Source organism: Rutidosis leptorrhynchoides, chromosome 1 (genome assembly GCF_046630445.1).
Source record: "Rutidosis leptorrhynchoides isolate AG116_Rl617_1_P2 chromosome 1, CSIRO_AGI_Rlap_v1, whole genome shotgun sequence".
Taxonomy (NCBI): Eukaryota; Viridiplantae; Streptophyta; class Magnoliopsida; order Asterales; family Asteraceae; genus Rutidosis; species Rutidosis leptorrhynchoides.
Window position 1 is genome coordinate 217,465,457 of NC_092333.1, and position 24,290 is coordinate 217,489,746.

Below are 24,290 nucleotides of genomic sequence, written 5' to 3' on the forward strand. Positions count from 1 at the left end.
AGGATTAATTTTGTAGTTGTAAGTCTTCTTCCAAGTAGCCAACTAGTGTATTGGATGCACCCAAGACTCAAGCGTACCAACATTCTCATCATTCAACCTAGACATATTCCAAAGTACAATCACTACATGTTTACAAGGAATACACATGAGCTCCCATCTTCGACAAGCACACACTTTATTCACTAAATGGGAAGTTAATGGACCCCATAATGAACAATATGTGATTACAAGTGTTTACTTAATAAAAAAAATTATTAAAGTAAAGATTAATCATACCCGTAAAGTGGCTTTTTGACCAATGTTGAGGTGGAATCTTACTCAACCAAACCCAGCATGCTTCATTAAAACCCTTCAATGCTAACATTTTTTTTTTTCAAATTCAGGCACAGTGGTGCATGTAGCACATTTCCCAAGGTGATTCTTGTATGCATCTCCACTCCATTTAGATTTCATGTTACCATGTAGATGCTTTACACAATATCTATGTTCGGCACATGGGTAGAGTCTATCCACTACTTGCAACAATCCCTGAAAAAGCAATCAGTGGTTATGGGTGAACAGTTATATAATTTGATGATTTTTAAAGTTACTTACCGCTTTTTTATTTATTGTTTAATCAATTGAACAAGATGTGAAGGATGTGTTTGTCAAATGTGATTATTTTTTGAGTAAAAGGTATTCAACAAGTAAATATTATTAAATATCACAATTACAAAAATTTCAATAAGCTAATAAACTCAAAGACACGCAACAACCAACAGTTACAAAAGTAGCAGCAAGCGACCAAAATAAAACAAACTGCAACATGCAAACATTAAATATGCCAAGCCATCTTCAAAATGCGCACATGTTGAAACTATTTGAACTTTACTAACATCAGCTTTAATCTCACGGTGCCATAAATGACTTTAAAAACCTAATGAGGATCTCTAGCTTCCCTTTTAAATAGTTGCACTACGCTCTTGTCAAATGTAGTAAACCGATGCAAAAAGAATATTTAGAACGATCACACGAGCAACTCTCCTCTTTGCCATCGGAATCAACTTCTGAACTATCTCCTTCCATTTGTTAGCAATCCCGGGAATAGCAATGTATTTGTCAAATGTGATTATTAAAGTGTTAAAATATATTTATTTTAGACAAAATTGCGTGGATGGCCCGTGAACTTTGTAACAAAAAGCATGATAAACCTTTATCTTTTTTTCTGACGTAGATGACCCTCAACTATCGAACAATGGCACAGACGACCTTATCCCTAACTCCCGTTAAATATCTGGCGTTAAGATTTTGTCACGTGCTCAGCATCTGAGGGTAATTAAGTCCACACAGTATTGCTGTCCATGTTTATGTGTATATTTCAATAAATCTTTTACGTGGATAGATAGTCTCATATGTAAACCCTACATGCCTCTACAATCGACTGTAACAAAAAAACCAAAAAAAAAATTACGGTTAAACACAACTAAGATGCCGATTGATTCATTCTATTCGATCAGAAACGATTGTGGGATCGATAAATTGATTGAATTGTATGGTATGTTATGTTTATTTATTTTGTTTATTTATTTTGTTTCATGTGTTGTCTTCTGAACAGTTAAGACTATGTTTTTTCACATGTGTTGTCTTTTGAACATGTATTAATTTCAGCAACTATTGTTGAACTTGCCTTTTTATTTTGTGGAAGTTGTCTTTTGAACATGTATTTTGTTTCAGTTTAACAGTTAAGACTATGTTTTGATCAAGTTATGTTTAATGCATTTATGGATTTTGGTTATTATGTTGATTTTGCTTGATCTTCTGCTTAATACAAGTTATTTTGTATTTCGATTCAGTACCACTAATTGAGGTCAAAACACTTAAACTTTGTCATTTGGGTCAAAATTGTACTCATTTTATCATTTGGGTCAAAGCAGTGCCCATTTGATCATCTAGTCATACTAGGTCAAAACAGTTCATAACATGCATTTTAAAGGACAATTGTTCAACTTAAAAAAAGGTCAACAGGTATTATTATATAAAAAGTCAAAAATAGTCAGCTGGTCTACATTTTATAGGTCTACACCTATTGTTGTGTAAAAATCAAAAAATGTCATCTGGTCAACATTTTATAGGTCAACAGCTATTATTGTGTAAAAAGTCAGGAAAAGTCAACTGGTCAACATTTAAAGGTCAAAAGTGTATTCTGTTGGTCCTTTGATCGTTTGGTATATAAATTGAGTTAACTAGATGATTTAGTAAAAACTAGTCATTTTGATCAATGCCATTACATTTTGATGTAAAACCTAGTCATTTTGATCAAAAATAGTCATTTTGGTGTAAACTATAGTCAATTGATTAAGTGTCAAAATTTGTCATTAGGTCACAATGTATAAATTGAAAGTACTACCAGGTCATAACAGTGTTTTATAAAAAAAAATAAATAAAAAAAAAATGTATACAAGTTATTTTGCATTCTGCTTAATACAAGTTATTTTGTATTATGTTGACTTTGCTTGACAGTGTTGCAGGTCATAACAGGTCATGACAGTGTTCTATAAAAAAAAACCCAGGTCAAACAGGTCATTTGGTGATGTGTGAAAGTACTACCATGTCATAACAGTGTTCTCAAGAAAAAAAAAGGGTTGAAACATCTAAAACAGGCATGACCTGCAAACTAGGTCAAAATAAGTCAAAACACTTAAACTTTGTCATTTAGGTCAAAATTGTGCCCATTTTATCATTTGGGTCAAAACAGTGCCCATTTGATCTTTTGGGTCAAAACAGTACCCATGTTCCAGATTTTTTAAGTGTCAAAACAGTCATGACCCATGTTCCAGCATTTTTAAGTGTCAAAACAGTCATGACCCATGTTCGAGCTTTTCTAAGTGTCAAAACAGTCATGACCCATGTTCCGGCTGTTTTGACCTAATGACCCATGTTTCAGCTGTTTTGACCTAGTTACCTAATTACCAAACATGTTCTATGTTTGACTATGGTGAATTATGGTGATTTGTTGACTTTTGTTGACTATTGGTATGGTAATAAACTGATATGGACATAAACTGATATACTTTGACACACAATTTGCTTTGACACACAATTTAGTACCACTTGCTTTGACACACATTTAAAGTGACTTGACAAAATGTACCACAATTTAGTACTACTTGAATCAAATTAGCTTGTTTTGACAAAAAATGTCAAATTTAATTATGATCTTTTCAAGTGACCAATTTAGTGCATGATACACATACTGATACACAAAATGACTCATGATGACACAGTCCCATTATAATAAGGACCCAATTTTCCATTTAGACACAGACCCATATTGACACCTCAGTTGACTAGTTTTGACTTGTTTTGATAAAATGTCAACTGATACACAAATTATACACAAAAAGACAAATACCCAATTTTGACCAGTTTTGACTTGTTTTCTAAAAGTATATCGTTTGGTCGAAACATGGCTTTTTATAAGTAACATGGCTTAAAAAGATGTTATTTGGTCATTTGCTCAAATCATTGTTCACCATGGTAAAACATATGGTAATAAAGCTAAAAATACACGAAACATTTGCTGTAAAATAACTTCTAGTCATAAAGCTTGTGACACAAAACTTTGGACAAGTAACATTTGCTGTAAAACCAAACTGCAAACATAATATGTAATCTCCAAACAAATTACACAAACTGCATTAAAATCTAAACTTGAAAAAACTTAACAAACATAATACACAAAATCAATGATACAAAAATTTGATTCAAACATTAATAAGAAAGTGATTATAATTAAACTTCATTCATAATACCGAGTACATAAAACAGTTAAAATTGATTAAACATTCTAATCTACAAAACATAAGCAACATACTAAGTAAGCCCTAACCAACTAAGAAACAATAAAATCTTCAACACGGTAGCTTGATTTTGAGCAGATTTGACAATTGCATCACTCCAATTTTCTGCGTCTAGCAGTCCTGGTATAATGATGGTAGCACGCTCACACATTAGTGGATCATACCGACCAACAAACCTACAACGAGATCCCTGAAACATCAAACATTCATACAGTGATGACAATTACTTGATAAAACAAGAAAAAATAACGACGTTAGGAGAATACAATACCTCAATTGGACATCCATAAAACCTAAACCCAAGATTTTTTCTTGTCCAAGAACACGTAAACACAGCAGTACGAATCTGTTATATAACGAACCATATCAGATTTCATTTTCTCCTTAATCGATTTGTAGGATTCGTGTAAAATTAGGGTTTAGCAATTTGGGGATAACAGACAATTTCAAACTGCCAATAGGGTTACATTTTTTTATAGGTAAATAATAAGGAAAATGTGTGTGGACTACTTTACCCTCACGTGAGATGCACAAACCATAACCTAACGGAATAAAAGATAACAGAGGTTAGGGGTTGGGCCATCAGTGCTATATGTTGATAGTTCAGGGTTATCTAGGTCGAAAATAAAGATGAGGGTTTACTATGCTTTTTATTACAAAGTTAATGGGCCATTCGCACAATTTTATCTTTATTTTATAATACATAATTTTTTGCTATATAAAAAGTTTCCTAGAAAAGTAAGTTTTAGAAAAGAAAAAGATATACTGTAAGAATAAACTTATAAAAGTAACTTTTAAACATATGGTGAAAAGTTACATATATATATATATATATATATATATATATATATATATATATATATATATATATGGGCAGGATCAATGGGGAAGTAACCAATCGGGGGGAAGCAAATTTTTTTTTTTCATTTTTTTTGAATTTTTTTTTTCCGGCATCAAGATCACACGAAAATATGAACATTTAGAAGAGACACTTCGTGATGAATGTTATTATTGTTCGTGATGAATGCTGGAAAACGATCGACAAAAATAACATTCAAGATAATATTGTTCGTGAAGAATATGAAAGTTTTTTTCTTCATGTTTTGTGAAGTAAAATTTAGCCCGATTTAGAGTTTAGGGTTTAGGGTTTAGGGTTTGGTGTTTTGGGTTTATTCCATAAACCCAAAACACCAAACCCTAAACCCTAAACTCTAAACCGTTCTTGTTAAAAACTCAATCTAAATCCTAAATCTAAACCCTAAATCTAAACCCTAAACCCTAAATTTCTAAACCCTAATATCTAAACCCTATAAACCCTAATATCTAAACCCTAATATCTAAACCCCAATAGCTAAAACCTCAAAATACGCTCGAAAAACACGATAATTGTTATATATTACTTCTTCGAGCGTTTTTCCGCCAAAATAAAAACATTTATCACAAAGTGTCTCTACTAAATGTTCATATTTTCATCTCATCTATAATGTTCGTGAACAAAGTTTTTTCAAAAAAACGAAAAAAAAAAAAATTTTTGCTTCCCCCGCTTCCCCCGAATGGTTACTTCCCTCTTGATCCTACCACTATATATATATATATATATATATATATATATATATATATATATATATATATATATATATATATATATATATATATATATATATATATATATATATATAATTTTCAATGCATTTAATCCCTTAAAGTAATTTGTTATATAAATCTTAGTATATGATGAGGTTTATACAAAACTAGTTTTAAAAGTCTGTGCCTTGCACGACAGCTCTAAAAAATAGTATGTAAAGGCAATATTATTGGTACCGAAAACCTGTTATAGACAATGACGAAAGGACGAATAAATGAAAGAAACTGATCATTTGTCAGTCATAAAAGTTGCACGAGTCAAATTTTATAAACTGGTCAAAGTGTCATTTGGTCTCGTTTTTACTTGATCATGAATATCATTACTCAAGTAAAATGTCATCATCATAACTTAAATGAACAATTGTAGCTATGTGTGTATCAAAAAATTTAACGTTAACGGGTTCATCAAATTTTGTGTCTATAGCAATTTTTTTGTGAAATTGAAATTAAAAAAATATGATTCCTCCTAATTCGCTGTAGTTTTTTATGTTTTTTTATGAGCTAAATATGTTCATTTTACAAAAAAAAATTTGTAGCCAAAGAAGTAACATAGACCTACACTCATGTTAAGTCCGTTATTATTAACGAGTAAACTAATGTCCATGCGTGTTGCTGCGGGTAGTAATTCGCTTGGTAACTTAAACATAGTTTAGTAGCAGTGAAAAATGCGTGTATTGTTGCGAGGAAACGTTTTAGAACAATATATAGTTTCGCTATATCTTTTGAACACTTTTTAATTTATAATAACAATATTTCAAAAGAGTTTTAATCAATGTAAAAAACAAATAAGATAAGATAACAATTGAAAGTATTACGCAGTTATGCACATATTACAAATATAAATACTCCGTATGTATTAGGATCTTGGAAAGAAATTATTACTCTAACGTTGTATTATAGAGTTTTTTTTTTTTCAAGCTGAAAGGAATGAAAAAGAAAGGAGATGAGAGTGTTTTACTATCTTTCGCAACCGTTTAAATATGGGCAGAAAAACATTATGTACTATCATTTCCTTTCCTCTTAAAATAAATACTCGAGAATCACTATTATTAGTTAATCTGTCTGTTTTTTTTCTTTCCATTCAAAAAAAGGAGGTGATTCTAACACATCATTTTTTTTATCCATGGACACCTAATTATCTATATTACCGTTAATTATATTTAAAATAATAATATAAATTCAACTATCTAAAAATATAACTGTAAATTTATGAGACAAAAGCGTAAGTGTGTAAAGTTACTCACTTCAAAAAAGTTATGGAGACAATAATTACTGTATTAGTTACGGAGCATTACTTGATTTATTTATTTATTTTTTTAAAGTAAGCCCCGAAGTGTAGTTTTATATTGAAGTTACCTAAAACCTTAAACCCAGTGCGTAAGATGGCAGAAGGTGCTTTTACTTCATCCGATAATTTCATCATCAAAAGTATTCAAGAAACCATCGATTCCCAGGTGGGTTTGATTCCCAAAGTCAGACAAGGTAATCAAGAACTTCACGAGATCAATTTACTAAATTCTGTATATCAAAATAATGACACCCAGGTCACAAATTTCAATAATTTATCACAAAATGATGATACTCATGTCACATGTTTTAGTAATTTATCATAAATTGATGCCGCCCATGTCTCAAAGATCAGTAATTTATCACAGATTCAAGGTACCCATGCCACAAATTTTAGCAATTTAACACAATTTGATGAAACCCATGTCAAAAATGACTTTAGTTCATCAAAAACTGAAGTGATGGATGAGGGAAAGCATGAACAAAATGGGGGTTTAAAGAAGGCAAGAAGACCTAGAAAAAGGGGGAAAAGGCTGAAAAAGAATGTGATTAATGATTTTGAAAGACAAAGTGTGTGTGATTGTGATAAAAGAGGTAATAGGCTAAGAGTGATGTATGTTAAGGAAGAATTGGAGGGATTAAGGTATGCTGGGGTGGAAGAACAAAAAATGAAATGGAATGAGGTTTATTGTGGGCTGGGATCTGGTGTGGCTAAGGAGTATGATAATTTAGTGGGTACTAAACATGATGAGGATCGAAATATTGTGAGTTTTGATCCACGGACTCGATTCACCAGCAAAAAGGGTGCAGCTGATGATTGTATGTGTACCGTATATTCATGAACTTTTAGTTTGTTACTGGTAGATACTAACAAAATAGCCTTGAAATGCAGTTAATGATGTATGTTTCTTTGATATGTGTTGATTTTAAATCTAAAAATATCAACAGATTACATTGTTGATGATTAAGCCTAATTCATTGTCATTCAGTTTATTTATAATAGCTGATATACACGTACACTTGCTATATGATTACCCGTTGAGCTAAGTTTTTTAAAGGTAAAATGATCGTTGGCCATAGAACACATTAAAGATTTGTTATCTTCTTTGTTAAGCCAATTCGAGTTTGAAAATATGCAGAGATGGTCTAACCACATAGGACTTGTATTATTAAAGAAAAGGTTTATTTTTTTTGTGAGTATGTTCTTTTGGGAGTGCAAATGCCATTTGGAAGTTAGTATAATCTTCTTTCAACTAATAGGCTGATATGTTTCAGGTAACGAGCCCGGCATCTTTGGTAGTGAAATGCAAAATGTGAACGAGATGGATCTGGTATCTGGCAATAATTTGGACGTGGAGGATGATTATTATGAAGATGACGACAGCGATTCAGATTATGTTAGCATAAAAAGACCTGCGTTTTATGTCACCGGAGAACCTGATTTTGACTCGGGCCCACCACAAGATGGACTAGAATATCTTAGGCGAGTCAGGTAATGTTCCTCATCCCTCTTTGATTTGTACTTTTTCAACATGTGGCCTTTTTTACATCTCTAATGGGTTGATTGGGCTACGTCTTATCTCAAACGGGACAAATGATAGTTCTAACTAATAATGCAACATATTAAACTTGTCAAAAGTCGCATTAATATGTATATTCAACGCATACAACCTCCATTGTTTTATTATTATAAAATATAGATTATTATCTCAATATTGTGGATAGAAAGTGTTTATGGACAGAACTTCCGTCTTTGACTGAACTCATTTTGACTCTAGAGATGATTCAATTTGTTTAATTTTGCATTAGGATCATGGTGTATAAGTTTCCCTGACTAGTCAGGGATATTGAATTAGTCCGACTAGTCTCCGACTTGGTCGATTTATTCGGTCAAAGTTGTCAAAAGTCCAATTTAGTCGGCCGAGGTCGGATTTATACGATCAAGGTCTGTGAAAGTTGGTCAAATACAGTTAAAGTCAAAGTTGGTCAACATTGAACTAGTTTTGGACTTGGCCGATTAATCCCTACAAGGTCCCGATCGACTAGTCTACTGACTAGCGACTTTTACAATCTTGATTAGGATAAGGGGCTGACCTGCATGTGAATACCATGAAGTAAGAACGTTCTAGTGAAAAAATAAATAAGAGGTTATTCTCGCATACTAATATTCCCTTTTTTGTGTGCATAGATGGGAGGCTGAGCATATACCAAAGGTTAAGGTTGCAAAGGTGGAAAAGAATGTGTTAACTAAGATGAACTAAATCGAAGATTAAACATAAAGAAGAAAAGAACATATCTAAATAAAATACGAAACACTCAAAAGACTACATTTTGAATTACTTCCTTATCTTGTAATGTACTACAAGGCACAATATATAGATACAAGAGAACACCTAGCATTAACTACTATCTAACAACTACTTTCTAACAATAATAAATGCATTCCTACATTCTAACATTCCCCCTCAAGTTGGAGCATAGATAATGATCCAACTTGTCACAAACCGAAAGTCATGAGCAGCCAAATTCGTCTCAACGGGGACGAAGAAAGAACTCAACTTGCTTCACCAGGAGCATCCAAACTCGCCTCTCCAGGGACGACCAAAAAACGAATCTTGCTTCACCAGGAGCAACAAAACTCATCTCGCCAGGGATGAACAAATAACCAAATTTGCCTCACTAGGGGCTTCCGAACTCGTCTCACCGGGGACGATCAAAAAACAAATTAGCCTCACAATGGGCTATCAAACTAACCAAACTAGTCTCACCAGGGACTACTCAACAACGGAATTAGCCTCACAAGAGGCTTCCAAATAACTGAACGTACCTCGCAAAGGGCATCCAAATAACCGAACTTGCCTCACAAGGGGCATCTAACTTGTCACACTAGGGACAATCAAATAGCCAAACTTTCCTTGCCTCACCAGGGGCAATCTCGACACAAAGGGGTCAACATCTTCCATAAGTAGTTTCAGCATACCCGAGAAAAATCAGAAAGTAAACCTTTTTTTTTTTAACATAACTAACCCTCTGATCTCATAGCCAACACCAAAGTTCCTTAGCAAACCAGAAATAGTAGATCAGCAACTAAACACTATCAAACTTCCATCACAATTGAACCTACTCAGCAAATCCAACAGCAACCAAAAAAGCCCGAAACCCATAGAAATAAACCAAAGACACACTGAAGTATTCTTATATTCTGATGTGTTCAATATGTATTCAATATGATGAGCTTACAGCAGCAAAAGAAATAAAACACAATAAACTATAGCAGTAGCAGAGCAAATATTTCAGATCTGAGAAACACAAGTCGAAAGTATCGAACTGGACCAAAACTCACCGGGGTTTAGTCAGAAAATCAAGACGAGTGTACCGAAAAATAAACGACGGCAACGGTGGTGTAACGCACCTCCACGCGCCGCCGCGTAGGCGGCTGGTAGCGGAGCTCGACGGCGCTTGGGGTGGCTTCGGTAGTCGGAAATTCAATTAAATCTCAGATTCTGCAATTCAAGGCCTTCTAAGACGATTGGTGCAGGTGGTGAGATTCAAAAATCACTCTCCGGGGTGAATTTAAACTGACAGCAGCGGTGGTAATGAGGGATTGTACTCACAGGGAACCAATCCTCAAACCCTTGTTCTCAGGCACTCACAGGGTGCTCTCAAGTACTCACACAGGACGCTCTGATACCATGTTAACTAAGATGAACTAAATCGAAGATTAAACATAAAGAAGAAAAGAACATATCTAAATAAAATACGAAACACTCAAAAGACTACATTTTGAATTACTTGCTTATCTTGTAATGTACTACAAGGCTCATTATATAGATACACGAGAACACCTAGCATTAACTACTATCTAACAACTACTTTCTAACAATAATAAATGCATTCCTACATTCTAACAGAATGTTTTAAACAAAGAACAAACTGTTTATATGCCCGACATCCCGGATATCGCAGCATGTCCTGAGCATTTGATGCCGTCAAAAGAATGGGAACATGTTTTTCTTGCTGACTTTTCAAAGCTAAGGCTCGTAAGTTCGTTCTTTCCCTATAATTAAGGCATATAAAATGGAAACTGTAATGATCTTAGTTATGACAGGATTTGGGTTGTGTTTTATTCAAACTAGTCAATGTAAGACACTTGGCTAAAATGGAAAAAACTCGAGGCTCATACGAACTTAAATTTAAAACATACGATTCTCTAAATTGATTTATTCTTGAAAAATTTAATTCTGAATTTTAATAATATATTCAGCTCGTAAAGGATTTCTAAAAAATTCAGAAGCTAACAAAAATTTGCCTATTTATACCACGTTATCCAACTCGCCCATTTTGCCACATCTAGTCACTGTTTCTTTGAGCAACTTCGATTTATATGTTTATTTTTCACGTCTTTAATAACTTCAGGCCTTATTGCATGACGAGACTTCTGCTTCTTCTTTCTCTGGCATTATTGAGAGTACGATTCGTGAAAATCTCAAGCTTTGTCAGTTGGACGATGGCACCACTGCTATTCAAGATAATCTCGATTTCAACCAAACAGAAGACGTAACGACCATCTGTGACTGGCCTAGTTTGCAGACCATTTTGGAAAACGAACCTATAGCTCGAGTCACTATGCTGAGGAAACGTATAACATCCATGGAAGCCAAGAGCTGTCTATCTCGAGCTGACTGTGCGTGGCTGTTTGCTCTTTGTGCAGCCATTGATACACCTTTAAATGCCGATGCTAGTGCATCAATGCGGGGCTTGTTGAGAAAATGTGCGTCTTTACGGGCTCAAAAAATGATCCTTGACGATGAAGTTATAATGCTCAATATCTTGGTGACTATTTCAGGCAAGTATTTTGGACAGTTGGAAATTAAATAGTCGAAACATAGGACGGCTTGTCGATTGTTTCTGAAAACTAATAATTAAGTTTTGATATGAGATTGAAATTTGAGAAAAATGATATTTTGAATTTAATTATGAATCAACTCAATTGTTTATAAATAGTGCATAAATGCTCATGATATTTCTTATTAAACACATATAGTTGGATCATAGTAATATATGAGTTTTGTTGCTTGCAGCTATCTAAACTCGTTTTGATCTGATTTTCAAATAGCCCATCTTGACATGAATCCATTGTGACGCGAAATTAAAATTGACCCATTACCTAACCTTACCTGACCAACCCATTATGTCACCTGAAGTCCCCACGATGGTAGCCTAGTGGTTGGGGGACATGCAACATATATCAAAATGTATCGGAGGTCATGGGACCGGTCGGTGTGGGGCCGCGGGCTGCCAGAGGGTCGGTTTTACCCTTTTTTGTCACCTGAATAGACAGAGACAGAGTTAGAGGTTATTGTTTATTGGTGTTATGTTTCTATAACCAATGGTTGTGTGTAATATATGGCATTGTCACTCTGTAAGCATGATGGTTCCGTGTTATACATGTGTAGGATGATAAAATATTTATACGTATATTGAGTGTTATCTACTGTTTCACAAGGTTGGAAAATTCGTGAGACAGAGACAAGTCGGTCGGAACTTTGTAACGACTAGTCGGTCGTGTCAGAATTGGGAGTTGACTACTTTTAGTATATATTACACAAATACATCAAACATAGGTTGGCGTAATTAGTTCGATACATGCAATGCCGCAACAGATGGTTCGATTCTTAGGGGGTCAAGCAACTGGTGTACTATTGTTAAATTATTTGGGAGACTAAGAAGAGATGGTACTATTTCGGTAAATGTGTTGCAGATGAAAGTGGGAAACGGTTCGTCGATAAGGTTTTGGAAGGATAATTGGAGAGGTGACGGGACTTTAAAACATAAATTGGTGTAATTAGTTCGATACAATATGTATGCTTGCGGATCGAATCAGTAACAATGGATGGAATTGGTCCTGGAATAGAGACGACATCGGTGAGAGAACAATGATTTGGTAAGATCCTTGGAGGTGGATATTGGTACTATTTAGGTTACCACTGATGAGGATTCATGGTTTTGGGAGATATCGGGTGACGGGTCATTCTCGGTTAGTAATACACGACAATTCATAGATGATGTTTCATTGTCTTCGACTGGAGAGATGACTAGATGGTCAAGTTTCATCCCGCGAAAGGTAAATATCCTTCTTTGGAGAATTTTGTTAAATAGACTTCCAACTAGACTAAACTTTTCGAAGAGGGGTATGGAAATCGAGAGCATAAATTGTTGAAGTAAAGTTGGCTGGTGGATTCATTTGGTCAAATACCACATGTATATTGTGGTAATATGACTTTGTTTGGTGCCTACAATTTGTGTAGCCAAATTTGACTTGGTAATATTCACCAACCAAAGTCCAAAGTGTCTGTGATTATTTACCACCTACCACATTCCTTACTACTATAAATAAGGCATCATGGAAGCATACTTATTCATCCCAACACATTCTTTCTTATTCTTGTGTTTCTAGTAGTCTAATAGAGAGAGTTAGTAAATGATAAATCTCTTAAATATAAGAGATATAAAGCTTGGTATTTATCCTTATAATTAGAGAGAAGTGTAATTCCTATTATTCATATTAGTGAAACGTTTCTTTCCTTGCCCGTGGTTTTTACCCTATTGGGGTTTTCCACGTTAAATCTCGGTGTTCCTTTATTGTCATTATTTCAAGTATTACTAGCGGTTTGCTATAATTCGGTGTCGCTTTTCTCAACAAGTGGTATCAAGAGCTAAGGTCTAATATCTTGTGTGTATTAATCTACTTATCGTATGCTCTGTGGTTGCCACGAGAGTGGATCGTCCACATCAGAAAATAAGTAAGATTATTTTCACTCGGTAAAAGTCCTTGGGTGTTATTTCAAGAAAAATAATATTGTCGAAAAGAAGATTGTAATTATAGCAATGTCTACGAAATTTGAAATTGTAAAGTTCAACGGGAGTAACTTCTCGTTATGGAAACTAAAGATGAAAGCTATCCTGAGAAAGGATAAGTGTTTGGCGGCCATCAGTGGACGTTCCGCTGAAGTCACAGATGAAAAATGGGAAGAAATGGACGGCCAGGCTATCGCAAATCTTCATCTGGCACTAGCAGATGGCGTTTTGTCTAGCATTGAAGAAAAGAAGACGGCGAAAGAGATTTGGGATCACCTCGTAAAATTGTACGAGACCAAATCACTCCACAACAAGATATTCCTTAAGAGGAAACTTTATGCGCTACGCATGAATGAATCTACTTCAGTTAATGAGCACATTAATTCTTTGTATACTCTATTTTCTCAACTCGCTTCATTAAGTTGCAATATAGAGCCAAAAGAACGTGCTGAACTTTTGCTTCAGAGTCTACCTGATTCGTATGATCAACTCATTATTAACTTAACCAATAATGTTCTCTCGGAGTATCTAGTCTATGATGAAGTTGCGGCTGCTATTCTAGAAGAAGAAAATCGGCGCAATAACAAGGAGGAGAAACAGGCCGGTTCACGACAAGTGGAGGCCTTATTGGTGTCATGAGGGAGATCAACGGAACGTGGCCCAAGTGGGAGTCACAATCATGGTAAACCGAAGTCTAAAAAGAAGAAGACCTATACATGCTACAATTGTGGCAAGAAAGGTCACCTGAAGAAGGATTGTCGGAGTTTAAATAACTCAAATCCTTAAGGAAATATTGCAAGCACTTCAGATGATGGGATGTGACGACCCGAAAATTTCCGACCAAATTTAAACTTAATCTTTATATGATTTCAATATGATAAGCAAAGTCTGTATACGAAGTTTCAAACATTTTTGAACTATTTCATGAAATCATTTAACCCTTAATTATTCTCGACGATTCACGAACAATATATTTATAAATAAATATGTAATTAAATATATATACATATTTATAAATGTAAGTATATATGATAACTATAAATAATAAATATTTAATAAATTTAATTATATATGATTATCAAATATTACATAATTAATAATATATTAACAAATTAGAATAAAGTTGTTATAGTAATATTATTAATACTTTCATTATTATTATTAATAACTAATATTAATAAATAAACGCAGTATTAGTTATATTATTATAGATAATATATAAATATAAAAATTTAACGCATTTAATTTGTCATCTCTACTAATATATTCACTATTACCCTCACTACTATCATTAGAATAAATATTAAATATTAATATTAATATCAGTGTTATTATTATTATGTATAATACATAGTTATGAAATTTAATACAATTGATTTGTTATACCATTATTATTGGTATTATTGTTATCATTATTTATATCAAAATTAGTAGTAAGATTACAATTTTAGTTATTATTAAAGAATAATAATAATTATTATTATCTTAATCAATATTAGTATTATTAATATCATTATGGTTATTATTATTAGAAAATAATACAATTTATTATTAATATCATTAATAAAATTTGTATTCCTATTATTACAAAACAGTATTATTAATTATAATTAATCAATGTTAATGTTACTAGTTTGTTTAATTAATTATTAATAATAATTATAAAAAGTATAAAAATAATGAAAAGAGTACGAATTGTTACAAACACTTTTCTTACAGTCATAGATGCAATGGATTTAAATATTAATAATATTATTCAATCACTGTATGTTAAAAGATTGAGATCAAGATTTATACTGTGTTTGATAATTAGTATTAGTGAGTCACTCTGTGTGTTTGTATGTTATCATCCACCGAATCTATATATATATATCTTTATTTATTTCATGATATCACTTTTCTATATATACATTAGATATACATATACATGTTATAACAAACAAACCCACCACCCCCACTTGCATTCTTTTTTTTCTTTTCTATCGACATCCAGACAACTCATTTTGTTTTTATGCTTTTGAATTCTTTTTATGATTGTCAACACATTAAATTCTTTCTTCTTCTCTCATCTATCTAATGTAAACTCTCTTCACATATATACAATCACACATTCAAGATCAACCATATCATCTTCATCTCCAACAATCGGACACCGAGAATCCTCGCCATTTTTCACCACCTAAATCACCAATCCGAAACTGTTACAACCAAACTATTATACTGTTCTGCTTCTTTTGATGCCGAGCTCAAACAAAACCCAGGTACCATCATGAACCCATCACCGCCGTGTCTACTTTATTATTGTTTCAAACGAGCCCCAACCACAACAACGTGTTCACCCTTTTCTGTTTACAACCATACTAAACTACCCCAAACCGACACCACCCTGCTCGAATTACTGCTACTGATAGCTGTTTTCTGTTCTATTAATTAACCAAGACCAACCAAAACAAACACCCCATTGTTCCTATTGCTACTGCTCTAATTTTCCTACTGCTCGTTTCCTTCTATTTTACACACCAACAGAAGTAGCTACAGCTGCTGCCACTCGATTATTATCAACACTGCAAACCGCTGCAGTTCAGTCACTATTGCTTTTGTTTTCACTTCTGCTCGAATAACTCATTCATCACCTAATCAGGTAACTGCTATTACCCTTGTGAATATGATTTCCTTTTGTTACTTCATGATTCTTGTTCGATCAACACTCAATACAAAACACCATAATCAAGAAATAATCAAAAGCCGATATATGCTGCTGTCCAATTAATCAAACCCATTCAATTATGTAAATACTATTGTCAATTCTGTTTCAATATAGAAAACAAACACCTACTGTAACTACTTGGGCTCGATAATTGCAGCTACTCTGTTTCCGGTTTGACTCAACAGTCGAACACCATTAACCCTTATCATTTTTTTTCCATCATCAAACCGCCAGAAAAAAAAAATTATTAATTACTGCTATTGTTTTTATCAAATATGTATACAGAAATTTTAGACGGATTAAAGAAATTAAGAAGAATATCAATGAATCGATTATATACCTGAATTAATATTTGAATCGAATATTTAATCGATCAGTGAAGAAGAACCATTAACGATGATATTGAAGATTGACAGCGATGAATCGATAATCTAATAAACAGTGATGATTGCTGCTTGATCGATTATTGGATTAACGAATCGAAGAATCTCTGAACCGTGATTTACTTCCTGCGTATTTTGTTTTTCTCTCTCGATCTGTTTAAGACGATATCAGATGCAAATCCCCTCTTTTATTAGGTAAATTATTAATTATTATTATTATATTATTATCATGTATTTATTTATTGATTTATTTATTTATTATTATTATTATTACTATTACTATTATTATTATTAATTATTGTGGTTGATATTGTAATTAACATAATCACTAATTTAAGTAGTATATATTATTATTATTTTGATTTTAGTTGCAATTATGGTTATTATTATTATTACTATTGATATTATTATTAATATTATAATTATTAAGACTATTATTACAAATATAAATATTATGATACACTTTTTATTTATTATTATTATTACAGATACAAATATGATTTGCATAATTAATAATGTTATTACTAATGTCACATTTATATTACAAGTAATAAAGACGTTATTATCATTAGTATTTTTATTAGTATTATTAATGTTATTAATAATCTTATCATTTAAGTATTATTATGATTATGATTATTAATGTTATTATTATTTTCTATATCAATTATAAATATTAGTATTGATTAATCTATTTATAATTAATGCCATTATTATCACTGAACTTTTCATTTAAAAACTGTTATTATCATTATTATAAGATTTATAAATAAAACTATCATTAAAATTATTAATAGAATCATTAATACTATTATCATTATTATTAATACTAGTATTACCATTATTATCACTACCAATATTATATTAGTATTATTATAATTACTATTTTAACAAATAAATGATATATATATATATATATATTATTAATATAAAAAGGATATAACTAATAAATTTATATATAAATTGTTCGACTACAATTATGTATATAAATAAATATACAAATGATATAGGTTCGTGAATCCGAGGCCAACCCTACATTTGTCCATTGACGTTATATGTATATTTACTACAAAATACATTAGGTGAGTTCATTTGTTCCCTTTTTACTCATTACGTTTTTGGGCTGAGAATACATGCAAATGCTTTATTAATTGTTTTACAATATTTATATGCGTGAGTTTCATTAATCCCTTTTTAAATGCTTTTGCAATATATATTTTTGGGACTGAGAATGCATGCGCTGTTTTTTTATAAATGTTTTACGAAATGGACACAAGTGATTGAAACTACATTATATGGTTGCATTATCGAAATCGAATATGCCCCTTTTTATTAAGTCTGATAATCTAAGAATTAGGGAACAGACACCCTAATTGACGCGAACTCTAAAGATAGATCTATTGGGCCTAACAAACCCCATCCAAAGTACCGGATGCTTTAGTACTTCGAAATTTATATCATGTCCGAAGGAGGATCCCGGAATGATGGGGATATTCTTATATACATATTGTGAATGTCGGTTACCAGGTGTTCAATCCATATGAATGATATTTTTGTCTCTATGCAGGGGACGTATGTTTATGAGAAATGGAAATATGAAATCTTGTGGTCTATTAAAATTATGAAATGATTACTTATGTTAAACTAATGAACTCACCAACCTTTTGGTTGACACTTGAAAGCATGTTTATTCTCAGGTATGAAAGAAATCTTCCGCTGTGCATTAGCTCATATTAGAGACATTACTTGGAGTCATTCATGGCATATTTCAAAAGACGTTGCATTCGAGTCGTTGAGTTCATCAAGATTATTATTAAGTCAATTATAGTTAGATGTATTATGAAATGGTATGCATGCCGTCAACTTTTGATGTAATGAAAGATTGTCTTTTCAAAAACGAATGCAATGTTTGTAAAATGTATCATATAGAGGTCAAGTACCTCGCGATGTAATCAACTGTTGTGAATCGTTTATAATCGATATGGACTTCGTCCGGATGGATTAGGACGGGTCCTTTCAGTTGGTATCAGAGCGGTGGTCTTAGTGAACCGGGTCTGCATTAGTGTGTCTAACTAATAAGTTGTTAGGATGCATTAGTGAGTCTGGACTTCGACCGTGACTGCATGTCAAAAGTTTTGCTTATCATTTTTGTCAGAAATCATTTGTTTATCATCCTTAGTAAATTACCTGCTTATTATTCTTAGTCTAGACACATCATATTGCATTGACTGCATGAATAGTGTATAGACAAAATTCATATCTTAGCGTATCTACTAATTCATATCTTAGCGCATCTGCTAATTCGTATCTTAGCATATCTGTTATTGTTATCTTTACCTGACAGCTTCCGTAGATTCTTCCGTAACTTATGAGATTTTAGTATTACATATGCATATGTAAATTATGTATTACAGGATACTAATCTACATCCTATAATCTATTTCTTATCGAAAAACCTTCATTTGATCGTACGAGATGAATCCCTCAACTAGATCGAGTCCCTCGTATTTCGACAGCTATTCCGATATTTATCCCGACAGTTATTCAGAATGGATAGTCATTTAAGCTCCGGAAGCAACGACACTAGAATGAATCAACCAAGCATCCATCCCCAATTCATCTGATGGATTCATAGTCGACTTAATCAATGGAGACGCACAGAAGGCGATCCCATCCACTAACTGAATTCACCTTTTGGCGAAGAACCTGAAGCACTTACCGGCGAACCTGTTCGTAACACCATTTCACCCACATTTCCCAAATATCTCGCCACGACTATATCATAACTCAGATTCTAAACCTTATTCATCCGCTCGTTCCGACCGACAATCATTCCGGGGTAATCGAAGAAGTCAACGAGCTTCGCGCTCGTGTAATCAATTTGAAGAACATGGTGCAAAACTTACCAGCTTCAGCAACATCACCGGCATCAACAGAACCATCAGTAACAACACCAGTACCATCAACAATCCATGCCTCGACATCTCATTTTGTACCTCGAATATAATTATTGTTCTACAAATCGTTCTACATCATTTATCTTCGTTCGACATGGTGATTATGTGATCTCTAATATGTTAGAGATTATATATTCTTGTTCTAACGATAAATCAAATGAGTTTAATATCATATTGACTCATTAAATCCATGATTACATCTGAAGAAAATATATATGTATATATGTTTTCAAAAAGGTAGTAATTAAAAATTCTTTTGTACAAACTGTTAATGGTGAAAATATTTTAACGGGTAGGTAATACCCGAGGAATATTTAAATTTCACATTAATAAGTTACACTGTATATTCTTCGAATCTGATTCAACAGTTATTCACTATCCTATTTACCACCACCGAGATACGTATACGTTCACCAAAGAATAACTATTTTCATTCAAATTCAATTTCATATTTGGATTTTGACCTATCAGAATCCAACAAGTGGCATAATGAAGAAATAATGGACACAATAAAAATTGATTAGAAACAGACTAATTAACAATATTAAATTTATTAAGAAATCACGCTAACAAAATCCTAGCTAACTGTTCCTAGCTAACTGTTAATTCCGTATTACATTTTATTTATCGCAATTTAATTATCGCAATTTATTTTATCGCAATTTATATTCTCGCAATTTTATTTATTGTCATTTAATTTCTGTTATTTACTTTACGCACTTTATTTATCGTCATTTAATTTTTGTTATTTATTTTACGCACTTTAAATATCGAGACACGTATACAAGTTTTGACATATCATATCGACACATCTATATATATTATTTGGAATCACCATAGACACTCTATATGCAGTAATGATCGAGTTCTCTATACAGGGTTGAGGTTGATTCTATAATAATATATATACTTTGAGTTGTGATCGAGTCTGAGACGTATACGGGTCACGACACGTATTAAATAATTTGAATATAATATATTAAACTATATATGAATTACTGGACTGTTAACTGTGGACTATCAACTGTGGACTAATAACATTGGACAATTAAAAAGAATTAAAATATTGATTATAACATATGAAACTAAACAATTCTTTAAGTTTGCCACTTGATTTCATCTTAAACCTCATTTGTATCTTGACAATTACAATCTGCGTTCAAACCTTTCATGAATCTTGGAAACACCTAAATCGATAGGATGAATCAACCGCACTTCATCTACGGAAGGAAATATTTTTGGTATATAGTTATGCACCTGAGAAACTCTCGGCAACTGAGTAAAAGTTTAACACGTAGCCGCGTCAGATCCTTTGGTATTTATTAGCAAAAATAACTTTGCGATCCCTTTTCAAAGTAGCAAATTTTGTCACAGCTCCAGCAAGACAACTTCGACTTTTCGTACGAAACAACCTTATTATAACGTTGATATATATGCTTGCTCTTTTATTGTTACCGGGGAACCTTTTATATTCCACCATATTACCATCAGCGTCTAATCATCTAATAACACAATTCTCTTGAAACCACCTCGGATTGATAACCGATGATTGAGATATCGTAGCATTAAATGCAGAGGAAACAGAAAAATGGTAGATGGTCTAAACGGAAAAAAAAAAAAAAAAGTTCGATGATAAAGAATGGAGTGTTAAGAACGCTCGATGGAAAAATTTGGTACTGAAAAACAAATTGAGCTAACCATGAAGGAGACTCTGAACAAATTACAAGGACTAAACTTGCACATAAAGAATCCAGATGATTCTGTTTCTGATGAAATCTGTAGCGAATACCTTGCTTCTGACTCCAAACTCTTGCGGACAAATTTTCTTCACCATCCTTCGATATTAGAAATTCCAAGATATCATCGTATCTTTCATTATAAATATCCTCTATATTTCTGAAGATATTTTTATAGCTATTCTTATCTAAAATTATTAATCTCTTCGCGCTATCAGTGTTACATCATATAGAAACTGTTAGTTTCTATATTCTGTAAACTTTCAAGTTTAAACTATGAATGTTTTTGAAGTAATGTTGGGAATTGAAGCATGAGTTAGTATAATATAATGACACTTGATCAACGTGATTATATTACAGTAAGTCATGCTGAGTTTCTAATGGAACGTGATGATACACAGATCATATCGTCATCACGTGCCATGTTACATAACTCTTTCATTCAAATTAACTTCTGAACATATCAAGAAAATATATTCTTGATAGTTCTATTCTCAGTGATTCTGGTAATTTGACAAATCAAATCGTGGTATCACGCTCCTTTCTACTTAGAACGTTATAATCATTCGAAGCTTTACATCTACGAGTTCTGGACCATTATTCGCTTGAATTGAAGTCGGAAAGAAGACAAGAGCATGGAGCTTCGAAACATAACAAAAAAATATAAAACCGATCACAAACACAGAAATTACAAACCGTGTATATCAATGCGTATAGCAATATAAAGACACGGGAGAATTAGGAATACTACAACCTCAAGGTAATAGTAGAAGTGAATAGATTCCTCCGGTGGTAGATGAAAAAGGAGAATGATTGATATGAAAGTCAGATTTATATCCAGAATTAAAACTGGATTAAGCATATTGACTGATAATTTGGAAATATGAATTAAAGTATAGAAAATGAGAGTGGTGGAAAATAAAGGAACGGAAGAGCTTAAGTTATAATAGAAATATCAGACGTAGTAATCAGGACAGATTATCGCATTTAATTAAAGAGATCCTAATTTCCTTAAATCTTGAAGAATCAGATCTTATAGATTTCTAAGATTTTCTTTTGAATCCCTTGAATTCCAGAATTTAACCATGACTAGTCAAAAGTTATGATGAAACATGTTTTCCTCATTTCACTATTAAGTGATAGCTTCATTCATATACTATTCGAGTAATCTAATTATGTTATCCGAATTACTCAATGATGATAAAATTCTATTATTCAACTCGTATTCGTCATGAAAACATTTTTATTGTTAGCTATGACGACCTCACTCAAATTTCGGGACGAAATTTCTTTAACGGGTAGGTACTGTGACGACCCGAAAATTTCCGACCAAATTTAAACTTAATCTTTATATGATTTCAATATGATAAGCAAAGTCTGTATACGAAGTTTCAAACATTTTTGAACTATTTCATGAAATCATTTAACCCTTAATTATTCTCGACGATTCACGAACAATATATTTATAAATAAATATGTAATTAAATATATATACATATATATAAATGTAAGTATATATGATAACTATAAATAATAAATATTTAATAAAAGTAATTATATATGATTATCAAATATTACATAATTAATAATATATTAACAAATTAGAATAAAGTTGTTATAGTAATATTATTAATACTTTCATTATTATTATTAATAACTAATATTAATAAATAAACGCAGTATTAGTTATATTATTATAGATAATATATAAATATAAAAATTTAACGCATTTAATTTGTCATCTCTACTAATATATTCACTATTACCCTCACTACTATCATTAGAATAAATATTAAATATTAATATTAATATCAGTGTTATTATTATTATGTATAATACATAGTTATGAAATTTAATACAATTGATTTGTTATACCATTATTATTGGTATTATTGTTATCATTATTTATATCAAAATTAGTAGTAAGATTACAATTTTAGTTATTATTAAAGAATAATAATTATTATTATTATCTTAATCAATATTAGTATTATTAATATCATTATGGTTATTATTATTAGAAAATAATACAATTTATTATTAATATCATTAATAAAATTTGTATTCCTATTATTACAAAACAGTATTATTAATTATAATTAATCAATGTTAATGTTACTAGTTTGTTTAATTAATTATTAATAATAATTATAAAAAGTATAAAAATAATGAAAAGAGTACGAATTGTTACAAACACTTTTCTTACAGTCATAGATGCAATGGATTTAAATATTAATAATATTATTCAATCACTGTATGTTAAAAGATTGAGATCAAGATTTATACTGTGTTTGATAATTAGTATTAGTGAGTCACTCTGTGTGTTTGTATGTTATCATCCACCGAATCTATATATATATATCTTTATTTATTTCATGATATCACTTTTCTATAGATACATTAGATATACATATACATGTTATAACAAACAAACCCACCACCCCCACTTGCATTCTTTTTTTTCTTTTCTATCGACATCCAGACAACTCATTTTGTTTTTATGCTTTTGAATTCTTTTTATGATTGTCAACACATTAAATTCTTTCTTCTTCTCTCATCTATCTAATGTAAACTCTCTTCACATATATACAATCACACATTCAAGATCAACCATATCATCTTCATCTCCAACAATCGGACACCGAGAATCCTCGCCATTTTTCACCACCTAAATCACCAATCCGAAACTGTTACAACCAAACTATTATACTGTTCTGCTTCTTTTGATGCCGAGCTCAAACAAAACCCAGGTACCATCATGAACCCATCACCGCTGTGTCTACTTTATTATTGTTTCAAACGAGCCCCAACCACAACAACGTGTTCACCCTTTTCTGTTTACAACCATACTAAACTACCCCAAACCGACACCACCCTGC

The 24,290-nt window shown here is 32.0% G+C and overlaps 2 protein-coding genes across 2 annotated transcripts; both read left to right on the forward strand.

Annotated features, from left to right (window-relative positions):
• Positions 1-6,829: 6,829 nt before the first annotated feature.
• On the forward strand, positions 6,830-11,704 carry LOC139868273 (uncharacterized). Its single transcript, XM_071856602.1, has 4 exons — positions 6,830-7,589; positions 8,046-8,262; positions 8,959-10,810; positions 11,187-11,704. The coding sequence occupies exons 1-3, from the start codon at positions 7,232-7,234 to the stop codon at positions 9,029-9,031; spliced, it is 648 nt and encodes a 215-aa protein (XP_071712703.1). The 5' UTR covers positions 6,830-7,231; the 3' UTR covers positions 9,032-10,810; positions 11,187-11,704.
• LOC139894571 (uncharacterized) lies at positions 10,712-11,648 on the forward strand. Its single transcript, XM_071877929.1, has 2 exons — positions 10,712-10,810; positions 11,187-11,648. The coding sequence occupies exons 1-2, from the start codon at positions 10,712-10,714 to the stop codon at positions 11,646-11,648; spliced, it is 561 nt and encodes a 186-aa protein (XP_071734030.1).
• Positions 11,705-24,290: the final 12,586 nt, after the last annotated feature.